This window comes from Pelodiscus sinensis, chromosome 1 (genome assembly GCF_052426305.1).
Source record: "Pelodiscus sinensis isolate ZL-2025 chromosome 1, ASM5242630v1, whole genome shotgun sequence".
NCBI classification, from domain to species: Eukaryota; Metazoa; Chordata; order Testudines; family Trionychidae; genus Pelodiscus; species Pelodiscus sinensis.
The window spans coordinates 87,944,622-87,963,585 of record NC_143052.1 but is presented as its reverse complement, the minus strand read 5'-3'; the positions used below and the strand labels follow the sequence as shown (position 1 = coordinate 87,963,585).

General features: G+C 47.5%; 4 protein-coding genes and 1 pseudogene across 4 annotated transcripts; 2 read left to right on the top strand and 3 right to left on the bottom strand.

Annotated features, from left to right (window-relative positions):
- Positions 1-1,729: 1,729 nt before the first annotated feature.
- On the top strand, positions 1,730-2,146 carry LOC102450092 (histone H4). Its single transcript, XM_006125906.5, has one exon. The coding sequence runs from the start codon at positions 1,787-1,789 to the stop codon at positions 2,096-2,098; it is 312 nt and encodes a 103-aa protein (XP_006125968.1). The 5' UTR covers positions 1,730-1,786; the 3' UTR covers positions 2,099-2,146.
- Positions 2,147-3,250: 1,104 nt separating this feature from the next.
- Positions 3,251-3,783, top strand: LOC142830376 (histone H3). Its single transcript, XM_075934798.2, has one exon. The coding sequence runs from the start codon at positions 3,314-3,316 to the stop codon at positions 3,722-3,724; it is 411 nt and encodes a 136-aa protein (XP_075790913.1). The 5' UTR covers positions 3,251-3,313; the 3' UTR covers positions 3,725-3,783.
- A 136-nt stretch (positions 3,784-3,919) lies between these two features.
- LOC142830377 (histone H2B 5-like) lies at positions 3,920-5,229 on the bottom strand (annotated as a pseudogene).
- A 144-nt stretch (positions 5,230-5,373) lies between these two features.
- LOC142818228 (histone H3) lies at positions 5,374-5,915 on the bottom strand. Its single transcript, XM_075934804.2, has one exon. It carries the CDS (start codon positions 5,850-5,852, stop codon positions 5,442-5,444), a length of 411 nt encoding a protein of 136 aa, XP_075790919.1. The 5' UTR covers positions 5,853-5,915; the 3' UTR covers positions 5,374-5,441.
- A 1,104-nt stretch (positions 5,916-7,019) lies between these two features.
- Positions 7,020-7,426, bottom strand: LOC102449848 (histone H4). Its single transcript, XM_075934829.2, has one exon. It carries the CDS (start codon positions 7,377-7,379, stop codon positions 7,068-7,070), a length of 312 nt encoding a protein of 103 aa, XP_075790944.1. The 5' UTR covers positions 7,380-7,426; the 3' UTR covers positions 7,020-7,067.
- Positions 7,427-18,964: the final 11,538 nt, after the last annotated feature.

The following is an 18,964-nucleotide window of genomic DNA, read 5'->3' as shown; positions in this document are numbered from 1 at the left end:
CTACAGGCTGTTTTGGGTGGCATGTGGAAAGCAAGGGAGCCTTCCTAAGGATCCCGCTGGGTCAGATGTCAGTTTGAGGGACCGGATTGAACCTGTGGACCATATTTTGCCCACTCCATTCAAAGATGTCCATACTGATAAGGTACCTAGTGTGCACGAGCTTCGCAGTTGCTGCAGTCTTGAGTAAACCACCTTGATGAGAAACATAGTGCTTGTTGTGCTCTGGATACAGTACTGGGGTGCCAGTGTGGACACCATGTTGTACTACAGTGCTGCGACAGGACTCCATTACGTGTACCACAATGCCATTTCTTGCCTCTCTAGTTATTGGTTTGAACTCTACTGCCCTCCCGTCAGGTGACCAGTTTTCAGACCTGCCCTTTGTAATCCTTTTGAATTTGTGTGCTCTTGGTACATCTTTCCAGGTGACCATGTCTGCTTCGCACACCAAAAGATCTACTTGGAGCCACATCAAGGTGCTTGATCTTGTCACTGTTTGGGGAAAGGAGCCAGTTCAGTCCCAGCTATGCACCAGCCATGGCAATTATGATACCTATGGGCAGATCTTTAGATGGATAACTGAAAGGGTCCATGACCAGGATACACTGCAGTGCAAGATCAAAGAGAAGGAGCTGTAAAATGCCTACCACCAGACATGCCAATTTGGCACTGTGCCCAGGACCCAGAGCTTATATAACGAGCTGGGTGATATATTTGGGGTGACCCCACCTCAGCTCCAAAAATCCCTATAGATACTTCATGGTCTCAGGGACAATCCCAGAGTGGACAGAGGCAGGAGGAGAAAATCATGAACAATATTGCAGAGGGGGACACAGAGCCAGAGGACAAGAGCCAGAGGACGGCTCTGAGGCCACAGAATCCTGCAGTCAGGAACTATTTTTTATTATAGAGGAGGTTAGCCAGTTACAGTAGTTGAAGTAAGAATAAGAGCACGAGTAAAAGACTGCATGCCACCAAATGAATAAATGTATCGAAGGTGTCCTGCCTGCTCTGTTTTCCGATGGTAATAACTGTGGGCGTCTTACATTAAGCTCCCCGTAGGAGAGTTAGAACCTGGCGAGGGGAGGCGGCGACAGAGGAGTGGGGAAAACATGTGTCCGAAAATCTGATTGGTCGGATTTTGATGCAGTCCGTGAATACTTGAAAACCAGAGAAAGGTTTTCAAAAGAAAATGGCTGCGAACGTGAAGACGGCTTTTCCGGAGAACCCTCAGTTACAAGCTAAGGACAAATTGAACAGCACAGCTTGAAAGTAGCATTTCCTTTGCACATTTCACAGAGCCAGGCCATAGCGCCAGAAACCGCGAGGTTTCATTGCAATCCTAATTATAGCAAGCACGACTTTTTCATGGATTCCAAGGCCGGAAAGGGTCCTAGTGATCGTCTAGCTCTGATAGTGTATCTCGATATTACAAACGAAGGACTTATCCTCGATCGCGTCGAATCTATCTATTTTATCTCTTTTTTAAAAACTCAAATCTTGGGGAGTGTCACTCAGAGCAGCGCGCCAACAATGGCGAGTGGAGAAGGGAAGGGTGGGGAAGAGAGCAGGCTGAACAGCCCGCCTTTTTTCTTGTAAAACTCGCCCTCCTCAGGCAGCCGGAGGCAGGGCGGTGAGGTGGAAAACAGGGTCCATGCTCCGCCCCTTTCCTTCACGGTTCTCAATCAGGTCGGCTCCCAGATAATATACAGCGAGTACAGCGAACTGAAGCCACTTACTCTGTGCTAGGTTTTTATTTGTGGTGCTTAAAGCCTATAGCGTAAGCATGTCTGGTCGTGGTAAAGGCGGCAAGGGTTTGGGAAAAGGGGGCGCTAAGCGCCACCGTAAAGTGCTCCGTGATAACATTCAAGGAATCACGAAGCCGGCTATTCGCCGTTTGGCGCGCCGCGGTGGCGTCAAGCGTATTTCGGGCTTGATCTATGAAGAAACTCGCGGAGTGCTGAAGGTGTTTCTGGAGAACGTGATTCGCGATGCTGTCACTTACACCGAACACGCTAAGCGGAAGACTGTCACTGCCATGGACGTGGTCTATGCTCTGAAACGCCAGGGTCGCACTCTGTACGGCTTCGGCGGCTAAGTTTTTCCTCTCACACCAAAACCATAAAAGGCTCTTTTAAGAGCCACCCACACTTTCACAACGAGAGCTCAATTACTAGTGGTGTCTTCTAAAGCTGTTTAAGGGTATTCTATTTCCTCACGTGACCTAAATCATACATTATATAAGGACGCATTTATTTTCTTTCACGGCTGAAAGGAGAGGACTAAGGCTGGGATGACGTTTTTGTTTTCCCCTGAGAACCTGTTTCAGCCTTCTGGCTAACAGGACCCGGGTTTCCTACATAGTCCTTTGCCTGGCAGCTTATGAAACGCCACGAGAAAGCTGCAGTAAAGTCCCCTACAACCGGGAACACTAACCTCCGATTTGTGCCGCCCTCCCCCCGTTTGTTGGGAGGGGAGAGACTTCCCACGGTGTTCCCCGAGGCCATATGTTTCATGCACTTTCAAATCTTGTAGAGAAGATACGGAGGGCATGAGATGTCAATAGAAAACCTCTTTGAGAATTACAACTCGTAAGCATTTAAGATATCTTGTCTCCTCTGAAGCTTAAGACAGGACTGAATGACAAAAAGGTTCTTCATGAGGAGGCAGCGCTCCTCGTTCCGAGAGAAATGAATTGTTGGATACTGGTAGCAGTGAGTGTCACCTTCTAAAAGCTATGTATGTAAAGAAGGCACGCCCAGGAGAACGAAGCGACTTTTCTATGCAATTGGCATATCCTGTGGCTTCGCTCTTACCCTTCGGGGATTCGTGCCCCGCTCATGCTTAATTAAGGTTGCTCGTATGTAAGTTACGGCGAAGATGGGGGAATAATGTTTGGTCTCAAGAAACACCCGTTTGGAAGCGAAATAACAAGGTGCCGAAACATCACTTTAAATGGGGGGGGGGGGGGAACTAGACGGTGAGGGAGTGGGAGGCGGAGTCTCGGAGAGAGGGAACCGTAAGAAACCGACTATGGGGAGATTCACAGAGCGCGAATTTCAGCGACCTGACCGTTGAAAGCCGGTTTAGAGACTTGTCTGAACTGAACAGGACTGGGAAAAGGCGTGTCCGATTTTTGCTGCACCAGGCGCGGGCTTTTCAAATGTTCAAATCGTCCAATGATAGCTGGCTCCATCTCAACAACCAATCGAAAAGGAGTGCTTGCCTATAAATACCGCCTGAGCCGAGGGGGTTTTATCTTAATTCTGTCTATTTGCCTGACAGTTGTAAGTGAGGGTCAGGGTTGCTGAAAATGGCCAGGACCAAGCAGACCGCCCGTAAGTCAACCGGTGGCAAAGCCCCCCGTAAGCAGCTAGCTACTAAAGCTGCCCGGAAGAGCGCGCCTGCCACCGGGGGAGTGAAGAAACCTCATCGGTATCGCCCCGGCACTGTTGCCCTGCGAGAAATCCGCCGCTACCAGAAATCTACCGAGCTGCTGATCCGCAAGCTGCCCTTCCAGCGCCTGGTGCGAGAAATCGCCCAGGACTTCAAGACCGACCTGCGTTTCCAGAGCTCGGCCGTTATGGCCCTGCAGGAGGCGAGTGAAGCCTACTTGGTGGGGCTCTTTGAGGACACCAACCTGTGCGCCATTCACGCTAAGCGAGTCACCATCATGCCTAAGGACATCCAGTTAGCTCGCCGTATCCGTGGTGAGAGGGCTTAAAGGCAGCTCACTGTCCTGCAACTTCCAAACGACCCAAAGGCTCTTTTAAGAGCCACTAAATGTACACTTAAAGGAGTTGTAGCACACTCGTAATTGAAATGTGTTCTAAGGTCTTATGCCTATTATTCGTTCACAGGATCATCGCTCTTTAACTGAAAAGGTGGGTGGCTCGTAAGCCTTTTAAGTTATTGCTGAAAAAAACTGAACGGTTATTTAGAACTAGTGTACTTAGTGACCTCAGACACCCTGTCTCCCCTGGCAGAAGTACACGCACCTCAGTGTGGATCTCACGGAAAGCGATGGTTGAGTGCGTGTTGTAATGAGCCAGGCGAGAGGCTTCCCCCTCGCAATGCACTCGAAAATGTCATTTACAAAGGAGTTCATGATGACCATGGCCTTGGAAGAAATGCCGGTGTCCTGGGTGAGCTTGTTTTAGCACATTGTACGTGTAGATAGAGTAGCTTTCCTTCCTGCTCTTTCTTCGTTTCTTATCGCTCTTCTGAGTTTTAATAACAAGCTTTTTTTAGAGCCTCTCTTAGGAGCGGGAACAGATTTTGCTGGTTCAGACATTTTGATAAAAGTATCCGCTGTATCTATATACTCTGCCTCAATCCCTGAAATCCTAACAAGAGCACATTTTTAAAAAGCGACGACCCCTCTACTTATGGAAGCCTTCACACTCCAAAAGAGCTGTACCACACTCGTCTTTTCAGCAAGATTCCTGTCAGCTCATCTATAAGGTTTTGTATTCTGCTCATTCTTTCCAGGTGGTGGGAGTTTCAGAGTATTCTTTCAATATTTTATTTTTCACACAGCACTATTTTACCGACGAAAACATCTTTTGCTCCTTTGCCATTTTTGAGATAAATGCATATAATGTGTTTTCATAGGGGAAACCCATTTAATCTGATGGTATTTCTTCTTTAAATTCATGATTGTGTGAGCCATATGAAAACTCGTTTTTAAAGTTAGGCGAACACGACTATCCTTAAAACAGGTACAGGTTAGTAAATAAAAAAAGAATTCAGAGGCCCATATGCAAGAACAATATGCCTAAATTTGTTACACGAGTCCATCAGCAGCATTGGAAACACGAGACTCCCTCTGCTTATGTATATAATCATGGTGCTACGTAGATTTACTCCAAATCTTGTTACTAAAAAAATGATTTTAAGTTTACACTTCTCCCTCTGGGAATGTGCACTGCTACCTTCCTTTAGGTAAACTGTCATGTGCCCTGCTTAAACCACAAAAGCGATAGAGGCAATAAAAGGAGATAAGAAAAAATTAAAGGTACTTCACGACCCAGACAGAATATGGAAATGCTTATGGAGGAGGCTGATGAACAATATGTTCTTTACAGAATGAAGCCTGTTCCTGGTGGCTGGAGCGGGTCTAGTCTGAAATGTATACACTGACACACAACATAGAGCTCACAAAAGAGCCTCAAGCATAGTCTCCCAAAGTTGCATACAGAGTCACAATAACTTCATAGCCGGCTAGTGAACAGGAGGGGCTAGCTACACTGCTATAAATCAGGCCCAGAAAATATGAATATTGAGTATGAAATATACATAAGTCACTAACTTAACTGGACAAGAATGGTGCTGAAAAGACGAGTGTGGTACAGCTCCTTTGCAGTGTGAATGTAGTGGCTCTTAAAAGAGCCTTTGGATCTTTCGCGATACTTTTCTTGTTGCCAAAAGGAGTTAAGCTTTTAAGCCCTCTCACCACGGATACGGCGAGCTAACTGGATGTCCTTGGGCATGATGGTGACTCGCTTAGCGTGAATGGCGCACAGGTTGGTGTCCTCAAAGAGCCCGACCAAGTAGGCTTCGCTCGCCTCCTGCAGGGCCATAACAGCCGAGCTCTGGAAACGCAAGTCGGTCTTGAAGTCCTGGGCGATTTCTCGCACCAGGCGCTGGAAGGGCAGCTTGCGGATCAGCAGCTCGGTAGATTTCTGGTAGCGGCGGATTTCTCGCAGGGCAACAGTGCCGGGGCGATACCGATGAGGTTTCTTCACTCCCCCGGTGGCAGGCGCGCTCTTCCGGGCAGCTTTAGTAGCTAGCTGCTTACGGGGGGCTTTGCCACCGGTTGACTTACGGGCGGTCTGCTTGGTCCTGGCCATTTTCAGCAACCCTGACCCTCACTTACAACTGTCAGGCAAATAGACAGAATTAAGATAAAACCCCCTCGGCTCAGGCGGTATTTATAGGCAAGCACTCCTTTTCGATTGGTTGTTGAGATGGAGCCAGCTATCATTGGACGATTTGAACATTTGAAAAGCCCGCGCCTGGTGCAGCGAAAATCGGACACGCCTTTTCCCAGTGCTGTTCAGTTCAGACAAGTCTCTAAACCGGCTTTCAACGGTCAGGTCGCTGAAATTCGCGCTCTGTGAATCTCCCCATAGTCGGTTTCTTACGGTTCCCTCTCTCCGAGACTCCGCCTCCCACTCCCTCACCGTCTAGTTCCCCCCCCCCCCCCATTTAAAGTGATGTTTCGGCACCTTGTTATTTCGCTTCCAAACGGGTGTTTCTTGAGACCAAACATTATTCCCCCATCTTCGCCGTAACTTACATACGAGCAACCTTAATTAAGCATGAGCGGGGCACGAATCCCCGAAGGGTAAGAGCGAAGCCACAGGATATGCCAATTGCATAGAAAAGTCGCTTCGTTCTCCTGGGCGTGCCTTCTTTACATACATAGCTTTTAGAAGGTGACACTCACTGCTACCAGTATCCAACAATTCATTTCTCTCGGAACGAGGAGCGCTGCCTCCTCATGAAGAACCTTTTTGTCATTCAGTCCTGTCTTAAGCTTCAGAGGAGACAAGATATCTTAAATGCTTACGAGTTGTAATTCTCAAAGAGGTTTTCTATTGACATCTCATGCCCTCCGTATCTTCTCTACAAGATTTGAAAGTGCATGAAACATATGGCCTCGGGGAACACCGTGGGAAGTCTCTCCCCTCCCAACAAACGGGGGGAGGGCGGCACAAATCGGAGGTTAGTGTTCCCGGTTGTAGGGGACTTTACTGCAGCTTTCTCGTGGCGTTTCATAAGCTGCCAGGCAAAGGACTATGTAGGAAACCCGGGTCCTGTTAGCCAGAAGGCTGAAACAGGTTCTCAGGGGAAAACAAAAACGTCATCCCAGCCTTAGTCCTCTCCTTTCAGCCGTGAAAGAAAATAAATGCGTCCTTATATAATGTATGATTTAGGTCACGTGAGGAAATAGAATACCCTTAAACAGCTTTAGAAGACACCACTAGTAATTGAGCTCTCGTTGTGAAAGTGTGGGTGGCTCTTAAAAGAGCCTTTTATGGTTTTGGTGTGAGAGGAAAAACTTAGCCGCCGAAGCCGTACAGAGTGCGACCCTGGCGTTTCAGAGCATAGACCACGTCCATGGCAGTGACAGTCTTCCGCTTAGCGTGTTCGGTGTAAGTGACAGCATCGCGAATCACGTTCTCCAGAAACACCTTCAGCACTCCGCGAGTTTCTTCATAGATCAAGCCCGAAATACGCTTGACGCCACCGCGGCGCGCCAAACGGCGAATAGCCGGCTTCGTGATTCCTTGAATGTTATCACGGAGCACTTTACGGTGGCGCTTAGCGCCCCCTTTTCCCAAACCCTTGCCGCCTTTACCACGACCAGACATGCTTACGCTATAGGCTTTAAGCACCACAAATAAAAACCTAGCACAGAGTAAGTGGCTTCGGTTCGCTGTACTCGCTGTATATTATCTGGGAGCCGACCTGATTGAGAACCGTGAAGGAAAGGGGCGGAGCATGGACCCTGTTTTCCACCTCACCGCCCTGCCTCCGGCTGCCTGAGGAGGGCGAGTTTTACAAGAAAAAAGGCGGGCTGTTCAGCCTGCTCTCTTCCCCACCCTTCCCTTCTCCACTCGCCATTGTTGGCGCGCTGCTCTAAGTGACACTCCCCAAGATTTGAGTTTTTAAAAAAGAGATAAAATAGATAGATTCGACGCGATCGAGGATAAGTCCTTCGTTTGTAATATCGAGATACACTATCAGAGCTAGACGATCACTAGGACCCTTTCCGGCCTTGGAATCCATGAAAAAGTCGTGCTTGCTATAATTAGGATTGCAATGAAACCTCGCGGTTTCTGGCGCTATGGCCTGGCTCTGTGAAATGTGCAAAGGAAATGCTACTTTCAAGCTGTACTGTTCAATTTGTCCTTAGCTTGTAACTGAGGGTTCTCCGGAAAAGCCGTCTTCACGTTCGCAGCCATTTTCTTTTGAAAACCTTTCTGTGGTTTTCAAGTATTCACGGACTGCATCAAAATCCGACCAATCAGATTTTCGGACACATGTTTTCCCCACTCCTCTGTCGCCGCCTCCCCTCGCCAGGTTCTAACTCTCCTACGGGGAGCTTAATGTAAGACGCCCACAGTTATTACCATCGGAAAACAGAGCAGGCAGGACACCTTCGATACATTTATTCGCTGGTATGAACTCTCTTACTGTTCCTTTCACAGTACATGCCATAGTGTGACTGATGCATAAATGGGAACAATGGCTCAGAAAACCAGCCTGATTCCTCATTTCTGTACCTTCTAGGCAGAAATCAAAGTTTTATGTTGGGAAGGGGTCGGCTTCTAAATTGTTGATATGAAAACAGTCAGGCAGGGACAATACTTCGAAAAAGATGTTATATGTGCCCACATGCCACACTTCCAATTTTATATGAACCTGCAGACAGATCTTCGGAAGGCAAAGGGGGAACTGCCATCTGAAGGGGGGGTTTCAGAGGAGGATCTCTTGCACTCTGAATACCACAAAACAGGGAGCTGTCTTGTGGCACCTTAAAGACTAACCAGGTTATTTGTTCCTGTTCAGACAGAGAGGACTACAACTTGTCAGCAGAACTTCAGTTGTACAAAAATGTTTGCTATGTAGAGGAGATCTAACTGATGGGAAACATACGGGTTTTGTTCCCACCTTTGCCTTTTGTAACCAGAAAGGTGGGAATGATAGTTGTCCTCCATCAGATTCAGAAAAGACAGGTATATACCTTCCAAGGGCCATTGAGCAAGCTGTGCTCCTTTACTGGAAGATCACTATGTAGCTTTGTGTCTAGAAAGACTCAGTCTGCAGGAAGCTGGTTTTTCTGATCATTTAATAGTTTATAACAACATACTGAAAATATTTGGAGCAGAGTTCCCCATACTATCATTTGCATGTGTGTATTCTCAGAACATCTACAAATCAAGTCTCAGTTGTTTTGCCCAAGGCCCTAATTCAAAGGAGAAGTGCCATATTAGAGGTCACCTGTGGGAAATGTTGCCTTACATGAGGCAGCTGGAGCTTGACTTGTAGAAGCTGAGCTATTTGCACTTAAGCTATTTGGCAGAGACAAGGATAACACTAGTTTCCTAGGGACACACTCAAACCTCTTAACACTGAGGCCCTCCTATCTCTTCTGGCAAGTCTACTTTTACATTCACCTTACACATTTCAACTTCTGCTAAAAATGACACTGAGGTAACCTCAGTGAGGCACAAAACAGCCTCATGCACAACACTGCCATGACTCATTAGTTGAGTTCTGCCCACTTTGTTCATTGAGTGAGGCAGAGTCATTTAGCAGAAATATAGTATGAAATCATTACACTGGGCTGCCACAGTTTAGAGGGCCAGGAACTCCATCAGGGCTGCAGCAGCTTGCAGAGCAGAGAGTCTAGTGCCCCCTCTGCCCAACCTTATCTAATCCGGAAATCTCCCTTTTCCATAGCCAGTCAGATCCTCAAGATACCAGACAGGTTGAAAGTATGGGATATACTCAGGTAAGCAAATCCAGTAAGAACTGGCTGAGCTATGGCAATAGCCAGCATGGATCTATTTAAAGAGCTGGAGTGGACCTGCGTTGTGATAGGACAGAAATTAAGAAATTTAAGTTCCTTTCACATTTGGTGCCAGACCAGGGAGGTCCAACCTGTAATTGTAATCAGGTGTAACATGGATATCCCTTTGCATTCCCCCTAATTGTAATCTTTCCAATTTGCCAAACTGAAAATTGTGTACTAATAATACAGCTTGATGAATTCAGTGAGACATTGAATGTGGTGGGGATTATTTTCCCTAGGATGCGTCCCTTCCCCAACTTTGATTTACAGCCAAATGTTCAGTTTCTCTTCCCATATGAATATGTTACTGAGAAGAGAAATGTAACTGCTCCAGCCGATAGTAAAGTTCTGTACCAAATAGGGATGTGACTGGTTAATGAGTTAACCAGTAAGCCTCATCTTTAATGGGTAAGGCTTACCAATAACAGATAACCAGTGGAGGCTGCTCCAGCCCTTCAGGGCCTGCACAGGGAGCTCCCATTTATGGCCGGGGGAGCCACTTCAGCCTGGCTGTTTTGCCAGTGACTGCTCTTGACCAGCTGGGCTGAAGCACCCCATCTGCATCCACTGCAATGTAATCCGTTAACCATTTAAACATAAAGTTTAAGCAGTTAAGTAATTACATGGAATTTTATATCCCTAGTACCAAACAGCACAACAAACAATCCAATTCAGTTAGTGAGTCTGATGTATATTTCATACTCACTATTCATATTCTCTGGGCCTGATTTATACCAGTGTAGCCCCTCCTGTTCACTAGCCAGCTATGAAGTTATTGTGACTTTGTATGCAACTTTGGGAGACTAAGCTTGAGGCTCTTTTGTGTGCTCTATGTTGTGTGTCAGTGTGTGTGCATCTCAGACCAGACCTGCTCCAGCCACCAGGAACAGGCTTTATTCTGTAAAGAACATAGAACAGGATTACTTTTCATCAGCCTCCTCTCTGCTTGCAGCCTATGTGCTCCCAGCTCAGTCAATGCTGAGACCTTGCCGGTCGAGCTGAGGGTACATCCTTGCAGGAACTAGGAAGTTCTTCCAACAAACCACAGTTTGTAGGTCACAACTTGTAGTTCCCAGGGCTGCTTCTGAAGCACACTGGCCCGGGGACTACACCCTTTCCCCACATATTGAAAGAGCAACCTTATCTCTTTTCTTAGTCAAAACCCTCTCCAGTGGAATATCACATGTCATACACTTTTCATATATTTCCTAGGGCTTCCTGCTGTACATCATCTCACAGCAGTTCTGGCCAAAACCCCCATTTACTCCTCCTTCATCAGGCAGCCCTTTGTTCTAGATTGGGCAAAACAGATGCTCTGAACTGTCTCGTTGAGCACTGCAGAGCTGGTGGGCTATCTCTGGGCACCTCTTTAGTCTGATCCCACTCTGTCTACCTTTCTCCCATCCAATTATGTTTGTTCAGATTCTCCTTGATTTGGTTGGCTTCCTCCATGTTCCCTATGGTCTGGTAAAGCTCCTATAGGTCAAAGTATTGAGGGTCTGACTCAGATTGGTCTGGGTCTGGTGACTCACTGCAGTGTATCCTGCAATCCCCCTGCAGGTTTTCTTTCCCCTATAGCAGCCTGGTCTATCGATAGAGTTCCCTGTGAGGTCCTTCCTTACCCCTGCCTTCAATGGGAAGTATCCCTCACGTCCTGGCTTGGCTCCCTACATTTCTACTTCCCTACATACTGGTTGATTGACTCAGCCAATAAGTAGAAACATGTCTGGTGTAATTTGGTAATGGTATATCACCTGTTCTCTTCCTCCTGATTCTGACTGTAGGATTAATCTCTGTATTAATCATAAATCTCTATATTAATCATTTTCATGTGAATGTGGATCAACTTTTCATATAACCTCTATATTAAGTTTTTAACTTTGTAGCAAGTCCTTTTACATAGCTTTGTATTACATCTTTTTATATAGAAACATTGTATCTTTTCATATAGAACATAGAAACTTTGTATAAAGTCTTTAGTCTTGGTAGGATAATCCCTAAAAATGAGTTAGGTAAAGAGAATGTCCCTATTGAATGAATGAATTGTGAATGGATAAAGCCAGAAAGACAAGCATTTCAGGGCAATGGATGGAGAGGGGATGGAAGCCAGATCTAACAGCAATGAGACCTGTGAAGTAGGGATGTAATAGGGATGTTAAAGACTATCCAATAATCATTTGCTTATCTGAGTGGACTAGTTGATTACCCTCTTCCCCCTCCCCCGCTGACTCTATAAGATAGAGGCAGCAAAAGGGGAGTGAAAGGGTACTTCAGATGTGCAGCACTGCTGCTTTGAAACCCCAATGCAGCATTTCAAAGGGGCAGCTGCTGCACAGCTGAGGGCCCTTGTACATTTTAAAGGAGGAATATGAAAGTGCCTATTGACTAGTCAATGGAAATTCCATCAACTAGTTGACTAGCCAATTAACCGCATTTTATCATCCTTAGGATGTAATAGTGTAGTGGTCCATGGGCCGCATGCAGCCTGCGACCCTTTTGTTTGGAGCCCATAGTGCAGTTGGATTTACATGGTGCTCAACATGTGGCCTGTGGGTGGGATCGTTTGAACAGAGCCTCCACTGGGAACATACTCCACAATGGCGAGGCGTCTCCCAGATGGGTTGAGCATTGAAAGGCACGAGTGGACAGGCTGGCTGGAAGTTAGGTACAGGGTGTCGGTGTTTCTAGCCCCCAGGGAGGAGGTGCCAGGAGTGCCAGGGTATTGTGTGAAAGAAGCTATTTGCGTATATTTGCATATATATTTGCATGTGTATGCAACCACACTTAAGTTATGAGAGTAACATTGTGGCCCCCTGGGCTTCCAAAGTTGAGTAGCCCTGGTGCAGTGGATTAACCAATTAACCAATAAGCAAAAGCTTATAGGTTAATGCTGTAGACCAATGGTTCCCAACCTTTTTGAGCATACAGACCTCTTTTCAATCTATTAAAACTTCACGAACTGCCCCCCTCCTTGGGGGAGAAAAAAAAGAAAAGGAAACGAAAAGTAAAGATCGGGGTCACCACATTTATTTTCAACTTATTTTTAAACTTTCCATGGACCTCCTGCAATACCATAGTGCACCACCAGAGGTCCACAGACCACAGGTTGGGAACCACTGCACAGACTACTGGCATTTCCCTCCTCCTACCCCACCAGTACATTTTTTAGCAGGCTGGCCAACAGAATAACTCAGCCCTGGCTTGCAATGGGTCCGGGACCTATTCCTGCTGCAGCTCTGCATTTAAAGTGTATTAGGAGCCGTGCAGGTAGGCATGACTCAGAGCTGTGTCCCCTCTCTGCTCTGTGGAGATAGGATACAGGGTGAGAGAGGGGGCATCTTGACATCGGCACCCCTCCTCTGTCTCCCCTGGCCTGCATAGAAAGCAGGAGGTTCCTGAGGGGACAACTCCAAGGCAAACAGCAGTAGATGTGCATCAGTCTGTGAAAGGCAGCTGAAGTGCTGGGCTTGATAACCTCTTGGCTAAGCCAGTCAAGATCCCCTATCAGAGGCTCCAAGATCTACCAGTAGTTGGTGACCACTGCTCTTCATTCTTTTCCTGGGCCAGGTGAAGCAAGTCTCCTTGCAACTATTGTAATGTCATGCTGCAAGGCCACACTGGTGCCAACCTGTTCCTCACTTCTTGGTCCCAGATGCCCCCCATGAACTACTGTGTCAATTTATAATCCCGATCAGGGAAAGGTTGGCCCTGTCGGAGCTTCTCCTCTACTGCCTGCAGTAAGGCTTCTAACTCAATGGCATAAGATGAGGCTGTCTCTCCAGGGCATTGGCACCTCTCTTAAAAGCCTACCGTGGGGTCCAATGATAAATGACACTGTACTCTGCTCTACGCCCTTCAATAGCTCAGATTGGAAGTGGCAGATTAAGGACTAATTTACAGGCTCCCCTGTTTAGGTATTTAATGAAGGTGGGGAACTTCAAAGGTTCAGGAATGCCAGTGGCTGCTAGCATGGATTGTATATCTGTTATCCAGTCCTTGATACCTACCCTGCAATCTGCACCACCACTGAACATAGAATCCCACATACCCCAAGATTTACTCCCAACACCTTCACTCTTAGTAGCAGGAGTCTCCTGACCTCAACAACCCTTGAAGAGCTCTATCTTCACTGACACTAAACCAGAGTAAACCCTGGGCTCCCCCTGGACTCCAAACTGAATCCATGCTGTCCTTGTTCTCTTGTGTGGCACCTTCCTGCTTGTGTGGAAAAAAATCAAACTTCCCCTATCCAAGTCACAGCAGCAATAACTAAAAAAATGTAGCGCCTCCTGTTCACTAGCCCTGTATGAGGTTATTTTACATAGTGGAAGCCTTGTGACTTTTTACACAACTTTGGGAGACTAGACCTGAGGCTCTGTTGTGTGCTTTGTGTTGTGTGTCAGTGTGTGTGCACCTCAGACCAGCCCCACTCCAATCACCAGGAACAGGCTTTATTCTGCAAAGAACACAGACCAAGATTACAGTTCAGCAGCCGCCTCTCTGCTTGCAGCCTACTTGCTCCAAGCCCAGTCAGTGCTGAGACCCTGCTAGGAGAGCAGGGGGTGCATCTTGTCAGGAACCAGGAAGTAATCCCAACATGCCACAACTAATAGTTCCCAGGGCTGCGCCTGAAGCACCCTGGACCTTGGGCTACACCAGGGCTGCATCTAGATTGGCAAGTTTTTCCACAAAAGCAACTGCTTTTGTGGAAAAACTTGCCAGCTGTCTACACTGGCCGCTTGAATTTCCGCAAGAATACTAACGATCTCATGTAAGATTGTCAGTGTTCTTGCGGAAATACTATGCTGCTCCTGTTCGGGCAGAAGTCCTCTTGCACAAATGCTTTTGCGCAAGAGGGCCAGTATAGACAACGCGGTATTGTTTTGCGCAAAAAAGCCCCGATGGTGAAAATGGCGATCGGGGCTTTCTTGCACAAAACCACGTCTAGATTGGCACAGACGCTTTTCCACAAAAAGCGCTTTTGCGGAAAAGTGTCCGTGCCAATCTAGACACTCTTTTCTGCAAATGCTTTTAATGGAAAAACTTTTCCGTTAAAAGCATTTGCGGAAAATAATGCCAGTCTAGACATAGCCAGGTGTTTTGAAAGGGACTGAAGAAGTTCTGGAAGGAACTCAAGAGGAGGGTGTCAGGGCAATGGGGGGAAGAGTAAAGGGAGAGCATGATGGAAGAGAAAGGCAGGAGAAGAGAGGAATGGAACATATAGGGGCAGGATGGGAGGGAGGAAGAAGAAGAATACCATAGGCAGCATAGAATAGGGATGTTAAATTTCAATTAATTGACTAATCAAATAGTCCATGCAATTTTCATCGACTATTCGATTAGTCAATACAGGCACCTTTGCCTTTGAAATGTAGCAACAGCCTTTGGGCTCTTGATATACTTCAAAGGCAACAGTACTGCATGCATGGGGCCAGCTACAGACTCAAGCAGTCCTCCTCTGGTCCCATGCTCCTACAGTGTTTCAAAGCGGCAGCGCTGCATGGAGACCGGAGTCAGCTGGAAACTGAGTCCCCAGCTGACCCTGGGCTCCATGCAGCCCTGCCACTTAGAAACACCATGGGGAGCCTGACCCCGGGCTGCATGCAGTGTTTGAACGTGGCAGCGCTGCATGGAGCCCAAGGTCTGGCCCCAGGCTCCACGTGGCACTGCTGCTTTGAAAACCTCCCTTCTCTCCTCCCCCCCTTTGCTGTCTCTTTCTGATAGAGGCAGCAAGGACTGGGGGGGAGGAAGCGACTAGTCAACTAGCATGTTGACTATCCATTAGGCATTTGCTTATTGGATAGTCAACTAGTTGTTCACATCCCTAGTGCAGGAGTCTCTTGTTCATGTAGCTTGGTATCCCCTCTTGGTCCTCTCCACAGCTCCATTGGCCTACACAGGGCACAGCTACATCTGTCAGCTCCTATGCACTTTTCCACAGCTTGCAGTGTAGAAAACTGTCTCCTGCACTTCCAGCACTTAGGATGCCAAAACACCAGACTATGAGAAAGACCCCCAGTGGCAAGACATGGTAACGAAGAATCTCCCATTGGCATCAGTTTTAATTGGGGCCTTCAAGTTCCTACAGATCAACATAGAACTGCACAACCCCCGGGTGATCTCTTTGTTGTACTTTTGTTCAGATCTGAACAGATAGATCTTGTTTAATCAAACAAAAGATTCACATTGATCTAGCAAATTAGTCATATTGCCAAATGTTTCATTATTTCCTCCACACAAATACAGGATCAAAGGCACTGAATATGGCTAATGCACAAGTTTAAATAAAGACTAACACAATCATTTCACCCTTATGAGATCACTTTGGGTTGAAGTCTTCCCTTAACTCCCCTGCTGGAGCATTTGATAAGAACAGAAATTCCCAAAAGTCAAAAGAGAGAAACCAAATAAGAAAGTTAGTCACGGTAACTGGATAAGTTTGTATAAGCAAGTAAGGCATAAGATATAACAACTTGGAAGTATACTCGCAAGACATTCAGTTTGCTGCTGGCTATTCAGCTTTCTGATGGCTATTTAAAAATCTTCCTATTTCCCATGGATTTTGTAACAGATGAACATTCTTGACATGGGACTGAGCTAGAAACTTTATAAAATATTTGAGCCCTTTGCATCTTGGCAAGTTCTCAAAGTCTTCAAAAGAATAATTTTTTTCAGCCACATCTCTGCAAAATCTTGAACAAATATTATCTTATTTTTGTGGTCTCCCACAAAATTGTTTTCCCCCACAGTCTAGTTGCCTTATTTTTTTCTTTAACGGTAAATCAAAGACATTTGACAATCAAAGCATGAGCTTTAGCAATTGAAGCCATCATAGAAGCCAGGAACCTCTGTCATGTATTTTTTTAATCGAATTTAAAATCATCTGACTGGCTTAGTGATTCTGTAAGGAGCCAGAGAACAAATTTTAGGGGTTTGCCTTTCTCTGCTACTACAGGTACTTCTATTATTTTCAAATGATTATAACAGTGTTTCCCCATTTTATTTGGCCATGGAACCCTTTTCAGCTTTTCAGAATGTCAAGTAACCAGTAGGTTTGTGAAGCAAAAAAAAAAAAAAAAAAAAAAAGAGGGGGAGGGGGACCCACCGGTGCATGAAAATCACATTCCTTCCCCAAGACCCCACCCCTTCCTTGAGGCCTCATCCTCTCTGTTCCCCTCCTCTCCATCACTTGCTATCCCTAGCCCTTATACACTCTCACTGGGTTGAGACAGGAGGTGTGGGCTCTGGGGTGGGAATGAGGGATTTGGTTGTGGGAAGGGGTGAGAAGTGCAAGCTCTGAGAGGGAATTTGGATGCAGGAGAAGGGGAGGCTGGCTCAGGGAGAGGGCTCCAGGCTGGGGAGTGTTGGGCTCAGGTGGAAGGTTGCGGTACTGAGCCAGCCACAAGCTTGTGGACGTGAGGGTGCAGGAGTTTGGGTTGAATATATGAGGGGCTCAGAGCAAGGAGGTTGTGAGTATGGTGGGCTCAGGACACAGATCTGTGATGTGTGGATGGTGCAGGGTGTTGTGGCAGAAGACTGAGGATGTGGGGATGCAGGAGTTTGGGGATGTAAGAGGCTCAGGACAGGGGATTCCAGTGTATGATAGGCTCAGATTTGGGGTCAGGTGGTGCAGAAGTGTTATGATGTTTCAGTGAGATGGGGGTTTGGCCCCAACTGGGGGCTTGTTGACCAGGCTTCATTTTGAAATAATATATTATGTGAAACGCAAAAGGTTTTAGCATTGTCTTCATTTATGAGAGGGGCGGGGAACCTGTTTTGAGTCAAGGGTCACTGACCCACAGAAAAGTCAGTTGGGGCCACACAAGTGAGATGCAAAAAAAAGCCCTCCCAAACCCCCAAGCCTCACTAATGTGGTCCCAACTGTGCTGGTAGGGACAAGGGACAGGGTGCTAGTGGGTGCTGGGGCTGGGAGAGGGTGCTGCTGGGTGTTGAGGTAGGTGGCAGGATGCTGGCACAGGTGTCTGGGTGCTGGGGCAGGATGCTCGGACAAGGAACAGGGTGCTGCTAGGTGCTAGGGTGGATGGCAGGGTGCTGCTGGGTGCCGGGGTGGGTGGTTGGGGTTGGGGACAGTTCTGCTGGGTGCTGGGGTGGGTGGCAGGGTGCTGGAGCCAGGAACAGGGTGCTGCTGGGTGCTGGGGACAGCGCTGGTGGGGGCAGGGGACAGGGGAAGCAGGGACCAGTACCTGCCAATCCTGCAACACCTCTGGGTGACTGCACTTCTCCTCCTCAAACAGCTGGCGTGCGCTGCCTGAACAGCAGGGGCTGTTGCACTCCAGCAACTTACTTCCGCGATGCCATCCTGCGGGGGGTAGGGTGTGGGGAGTCCCAGGGCAGAGTGTGCTGCCTGCACAGTTGGAGCTGCACAGCCCCGGGTCTCCTGTCCTCCCGTCCCCTCACCACACAGAAAGGCTACAGAACTAAGTTACAGGGTGCCACAGCCCCAGCTCTTCAGGCAGCACGCACCGGCTCCTTTGGGAAGGGAAAGTGCTTCCTCTCTGCTGTGGGTCACGTGGGGTCACCCCTGTCCAGCATCCCCCTAGTATGCCAGATGGGAGCAACTGTTCCCTCTGCCCCCGCCTCGCTACAACTCTGCATCACCAGGGTGGAACGGGAAACAAGTGTGCTGTTTCTTTAAGAAGCTGGCTAGCCAGCTCTCTCTCTTTCAGAGAGACGTAAATGTCATTCCTAATTTGTCCTTGATGTCTGTTTGTCTTTCAGCTATTTTCAGAGACCAAAGTAGGCAAATATTTGCCTGCTGCCATTCTAGAGAAGTCGGGATGCTGTGACGGCGCGTTGGGGTTTTCCCGTCTCCTGCACCCCCGTAATGGTACAGACAGACTCCACCAGCCAGTACAATAGAGGAAGTTTATTGCTTCTCCAGGATACAGCACAGCACAGATGTAATCTTGTTACAGGGCAGGTCTAGGATGCCTCAGCACCCCCTTGAGATGGGGAAGCCTGGGCCCCTAAATCCCAGCCCATTGCCTAGGCTGCTTCCTCCATGATACCATCCAGAAACCTAACTAACTCACTTCCAGCCCTGCCCCCAGCCAGGGCTCCACTCCCCTTCTTCCCATTGTTCCACTCCCTGGGAGATAACTGGTCAGACAGGTTCAAAGCCCCCTTGCATAATGACTCATCCCCTGCTTTGCTGGGCTGTGCTGCAGACAGTTGAGGTCACTCACAACCCAAGCCTAGCAACCAGCAAGGTACCCACACTATGTCTCAGATACTTATTTCTTTGGGGAGAAGTCAGTTGAAGACCCTGGACTACAGAGGGAAATGGGCACAATTTGTGGATGGCTCTAGAGCTCAAGGAATCTCTTCCCCAGGCAACCTGGCTGTGTTAAGGAAACT

What these genes read in the sequence shown, in the direction of transcription:
- LOC142818228 (XM_075934804.2), bottom strand. Translation starts at nt 5,852, where the DNA reads ATGGCCAGGACCAAGCAGACCGCCCGTAAGTCAACCGGTGGCAAAGCC.
- LOC102450092 (XM_006125906.5), top strand. Translation starts at nt 1,787, where the DNA reads ATGTCTGGTCGTGGTAAAGGCGGCAAGGGTTTGGGAAAAGGGGGCGCT.
- LOC102449848 (XM_075934829.2), bottom strand. Translation starts at nt 7,379, where the DNA reads ATGTCTGGTCGTGGTAAAGGCGGCAAGGGTTTGGGAAAAGGGGGCGCT.
- LOC142830376 (XM_075934798.2), top strand. Translation starts at nt 3,314, where the DNA reads ATGGCCAGGACCAAGCAGACCGCCCGTAAGTCAACCGGTGGCAAAGCC.